We start from the raw sequence: 5,463 nt of genomic DNA on the forward strand, positions 1-5,463 counted from the left end.
CCCGGGCAGTTGCCTTCAGCAGCAGTCCTGCTCATGCCTGTTCACCGGGCTTGTGTTCATTCATGTCTGTTCATCGGGCAGTGATGCTGTGGACAAGGCTGCAGCAATGGGGCAGGCAAAGGGGTGGTGGAGGTGTTTTGAGAGGACTGAGGAGCAGCCTGGTTGTTCCTGGAGCTGACTCACTCCATCAGCCACCCGCACTGCACGGGAATATTTGTAGACTCAAAGCATGTTCCACAACCGTTGAGGTTCAGGCAGCTCTTCCAGGTTGGCAAACACCTTCCTTGGGAGGCAGAGCCAGTGCCTTGGGGCTGTAGGACTCACTCGAGCTGCAAGGGCAGAAGAAGTTCAAAGTGTTCTGACCACATTGACCACACTTGGAATGCACCAGAGGACTCGGTGCAGCTTGCAGACCAAGGAAGGGGTGGGCAGCTGTGCAGCTCTGCTTTGAGCACATCTCTGAGGAGTGAGAATTGCCTCCGAAAATTGTGTGGAGCCTAGAAGAGGGAGAAAACAGCATGATCACCCAGCTCCGCAGTTCTTACAGGGCTCACCCTCCTTGATCATGCCAGCAGCTGTCCTGGGTTTGCACCAGCGTGTTGCACTCCTTTAGGTCAGAAAACTTCGGCTTAAGTGGGTGTGTGAAAGCCACCTGAAAAAGGTTTTTTGAGTTCCCAGTCTCATATGGCAAAATGTGACAATAAATCACTGGATTTAAATTAATAAATACATAAGATGATAATGGGGAAAGCATCCTCGTCCTGGCCCAGCCCCAATTTCCCATTTTTTTTTTGTTTGTTTGGGGAAGAGAGGACTGACACATCACCTAAGGTACCAGAACACATCTGCATTTGTCACACATGGAGTTAGGAAGTAAGAGCAATTGATCGCATGGTTGGCAGGAGGCAGGTTAATGTGGGCATACATAAAGTGTTTGACTATAAACTCCTGTTATGTATTTAAAGGAAGGAGCCGAAAAAAGAGTAGAAGAAAAGCTCCTATTTCTGTCACTAAAGCTAGAACGAATGGACAAGCCACAGAAATACGAAAAGCAGTTGAACAAGATGAAAAGTGATGAAAAAAACCTTCACGCGAGAATTTCCAGATTTGAAAGGCAGGTCTGGAGAGAGATTGATGAAATCAAAAGTGAATACAGATCAGGTGAGGTTGGGCTTCCATGAAATTTGTTTTAAAAATAAATTTCTGTAGTAACTTGCTGCACCAGAAAATATTTTCCAGTAAAGACAAAAAGACCGTAAAATGACTACTTGACTGTCCCAAACACCAGATATGGAGTTGTATGGGTTAGCCTGCTTGTCTTTGCAAATAGCGTGACATTTGCCCACATGCTACTTTCTCTTCCTAAGTAAGACCATTGAAAAGGCAATTTCACAACCTGTTTTCCAGATATTTTAGAGCCCCTATTTATTCCGTTAGCAAGGTCCCTGACTCTCGCTGGGAGGCACAAGTCAATGCCTTTTGCATAGATTCTGCTGCTGAGGTTGTGTTTGGAGTTTTGCATCATTCCCACCCTTTACTCCTCACTCTCAACAAACAGCAGCTGGAGGAAGAGGCATTGGGGTGAGTTACAGCCCCCCAACACAGACCTCACATCGTGCCCATGAAGAAGGAAGCAGATAACATTGCTGGGTATGTGGCTGCTACTTCTTATGTGGACAGTCACAGTAACGTATCTCACACAGAGTGAACTAATTCATCAATCTGAGATGATTTGGGCCGTTCAAATTTCAGCAACAACTAGAAAGGTTTTCACCTGGCACCAAGCACGTGACTTTCACAGGAGATTTTTTCCCTGTGTCACTCAAACCTTATCTATTGCAATGCCTTCCACTCGTGTCTGATCATGGAAACACAGTGGACACTTCAGGTTATCAAAAACAACCCCAGGAAAAAAGTCACTTGGCCCTCTCTCCATGGGAACAGACAGCTGAAAATCATTCCACAAGGGCTTCACATCTTACATGTTCTCATCTGAAACTCAAGCATCTAGTTCTCATCTTCCAAGCTGCCTGCGATTGAGGGTCGCAGCTCCAATTCCTTCATCATCTACCACATACCCACGAGCCCTGTGCCAAGGCCACAGGAAAACAAGCTCTAAATTAGCTAAGGTCTTTGTGCAGCTTGACACAGGAAGGCTTGGCTGTCTACAAAACCATCTAAGGGAGCACAAGACAGCGTCTCAAAGAAAGCTGCAGCTAAGAAATTTCAGAATAAAAGGTTCTGATGTTGAAAGGAGAGAATTCTTAACTTCAAATTCCTGCCAGCAGAAATCAAGGAGAGAATATGTCCATTTATACCAAACTTTGGCCATATTTGTGCTCAGACTCAAGGTCCAAGGACTGCTCATTCCCACAGCAGTCCTCCAGCAGGGGCTGACCTCAAAAAAGGTTGAAAAAAGGGGCCACTGAACAGATGTGGAGCAGCACAAAGGGCACAGAGGCCGCCTCTAGATGGTCTCAGCAGCTGTTTTTAGCTTCAGCACAGATTGGCATCTTGGAAATCAGAGACGTGTCTGGAATTTATAAATTTCTAAGCGCTATGCAGCAATTTGGTTTAACACTGTCTATGCTGTAGTGGTGACAAAATTAACTCATATTAAACAAATGCTCCAAAAAGAAAAGCATGTCATCAGCAGCCATGTTACAATAAGGAAGAAAACAAGAAAAAAAAAAAAGAGGAATTGATTTTAATCCACTCTTAGCCTGCTCGCTTGCTAGTAAGTTAACACCTCTGTCACACGCTGAACCAATGTAAAGAGCTACCACCTGCAACTTAAAAGTCATGCCAATCTGGAAATGGCTAGGTAACAGCAGCTTACAGTTCTGCTTTCCCAGACTTTATTGACAATATTTGACCATACAGTGGTCCAAAAATTGGAGTTTACAGCTATGTGTAATCATGCTTGGTATTGTCCAAAGTATTGGAAGATGTGATTCCTACAGCAAGGAGCTTGCAACTCTTGTCCATGGTGTCCAATAAAATGATGAAATAGATTTGATTTAATGTATCCTGTATTATAAACCTTTGCAAATGAAAAGAAAAATATTTTAATTTCCTGAAGGTAACCACTATTTAATTCATTGTTCCTATTTTGTCTACCAGGATTTCAATCCATCCACGAGTCTCTGGAGCTGCTCAAACAAATACAGAACACAAAGCTGAAACTTGAAAAAAAGAAAATTCAGAAAGACATGAAAAAGATGCAGTGAAAGTGACCTCCCAGGAGACTGAACATGACGAGCAAACCTTGCCCATGCCTGCAGGTGTTCTCTCCAGTGAGAAGCAGCATTGAGTTAAAGGAAGAAGCATCTTTTAGACAGATTTGATTGTTTTCCCTTGCCCCTCCAGGATGTTGATAGTTAGAATATTGTGCAGCCACAAAAATAACCGCTTTAAATCCAAAAAGCCGTTTTCACATAAATTTTACAACATATCACTGCAGAAGAAAAGTTAAACTTTAAGGATTGACTTAAAATTTTACAAGTGGACTTCATACAAAAGTACTCAGAGTATTTAAAGAACTTTAACAAAACAAGTACGCAGTTATTAATCATGGTTATTCCAGTCCGGCCTTAAGCTATATTAGTTTTAGGTTGGTCTAACTATTGAAAATAGGTCTAGTAAATTCCCCCAGGTGCACAAAAGGCATGTGTTGTAATAGCAATATGAAAACTGGTATCAGAATTTCTACTCATGCATGATTTGGACTATGATAGTAAGTTACTGGATCATTAAAAGCATCTAATAAATTGAGTACAGGTGACAAAACGCAAGGTAAATATTAGTAGATGCATTATTAATAAGGCCTGTTTCTCATTTTCTCTGACTGACTAAAAGTTAGTGATGGTTTGCACTGAAACTCTCAAAAATGATGTTTTTCTTCTTCTATGAAGCAAAACAAAACCCATAACCTGGATATAAGGATAAAATCTCAGCAATTTTATACCTATCAGTATAATTTCCCAAGAGAAGTTAGTATTTCTTTAGCAGGGAGGCAAAAAGAAGGTAACAATGCAATTACAATAGAAAGCTGAATTTCTACGGTATGTGTTTTCCCCCAAAAGCCCAAGACCATCTATTGCCCAGAGAAGAAAATTCCAAAGGGCTCAGATAATCCTCCTCGAATAATCCCTATCTCACAGAATCACAGAATCACAGAATGTTAGGGGTTGGAAGGGACCTCTGAAGATCATCTAGTCCAACCTTCATCCCTTCTGCTTCTTCGCTCTAGAGAAAGGCAAGTTTCCCAAAGCTGTGGATCGCAGGTGGCTTCTCCGAGAAGCCAGAACCTGCACAGTGTGACGGCTGACACCGAATCGATGCGGTTGGCAGGGGATGCCACTTCAGCAGTTAATCACGTTGCCCCCGCAGGCAGAAAGTTGGGTACATTTAACTTCCTCCAGAGAGTAAAATGTCCTAGAAATTACCTACATCTTGCAAAAACAACAAAGAGCAGCCACCAAAGCCACCCGGAGTTTTTTGTGGCTTGGATTTTTAGTTTCTGAGTGACTTTAAATCCGTGTTTTGGTCTCACCGTGTCTTCTCTCTGTTTCAGGGGGCTCTGCCTTCACTGCAGGGTCACAGTACATCAGCGCAAGACACTCGAAGTTGTGGGCAGACTCTCAAACAGTCTTTCTCCAGGCACTCTTCCCATTTTTTTGCCCATGTTCTAGGTTGTGGGTGAAGCATCAGCTTGTGTATCTGCTTCCCCACCATGTAACCCCGGCGCTGTGGTTCTTGGTACAATGAGGAACAGCAAAAAGGTGAAACAAAACTGATGAATGTGTTTCTAAAAGAGCGCAGTGTCTAGGAAAAAAAACACAACAAAACAACCAAACAAAACAAACAAACAAAAAAGCCAGGACAACCTTCACAGTCTAACCCAGGAACAGAGAAAGGGAGGAAAGTATCAGGAATGGTGCGACCAGCAGGAGCAGGGCAGGGATTGTCCCCCTACACTCAGCTCCTCAAATCCTGTGTTCACTTTTTCACTTTCAGGTCCTTCTAGACAAGAAGGACCTTGAGGAGCTGGAGCGTGTCCAGAGCAGGGCAACGGAGCTGGGGCAGGGTCTGGAGACCAAGTGTGGGGAGGAGTGGCCAAGGGATCTGGGGCTGTTCCACTGGAGAAGAGGAGGCTGAGGGGAGACCTTCTCGCTCTCTGCAGCTCCCTGGCAGGAGGGGGCAGCCAGGGGGGGTCGGGTTCTTCTCCCAAGGAACAAGCAATGGGACAAGAGGAAATGGCCTCAAGTTGCACCAGGGGAGGTTCAGATTGGATATTAGGAAAAATTTCTTCTTCAAAAGGGTTGTCAAGCCCTGGTTCCCACCCTTAGAGGGATTTAGAAGCCGTGTAGATGTGGTGCTCAGGGATACGGCTTGGAGGTGGACCTGGCAGTGTTGGGTTAATGGTTGGACTCAATGGTCTCAAAGGTCTTTTCCCACCTA

At 44.1% G+C, this 5,463-nt stretch overlaps 1 protein-coding gene across 1 annotated transcript in view; it reads left to right on the forward strand.

Moving 5' to 3' along the window:
• The window catches only part of FAM81B (family with sequence similarity 81, member B), a gene marked incomplete at its 5' end in the record, with an annotated part of 20,716 nt that extends 17,486 nt beyond the window's left edge, over positions 1-3,230 (forward strand). The window contains 2 exons of the mRNA XM_009873042.1: positions 966-1,161; positions 3,124-3,230. Of these exons, the coding sequence (XP_009871344.1) occupies positions 966-1,161; positions 3,124-3,230 (303 nt within the window). The remainder of the gene's footprint in view (positions 1-965; positions 1,162-3,123) is intronic.
• Positions 3,231-5,463: the final 2,233 nt, after the last annotated feature.

This window comes from Apaloderma vittatum, unplaced genomic scaffold (genome assembly GCF_000703405.1).
Source record: "Apaloderma vittatum isolate BGI_N311 unplaced genomic scaffold, ASM70340v1 scaffold13537, whole genome shotgun sequence".
Classification (NCBI taxonomy): Eukaryota; Metazoa; Chordata; class Aves; order Trogoniformes; family Trogonidae; genus Apaloderma; species Apaloderma vittatum.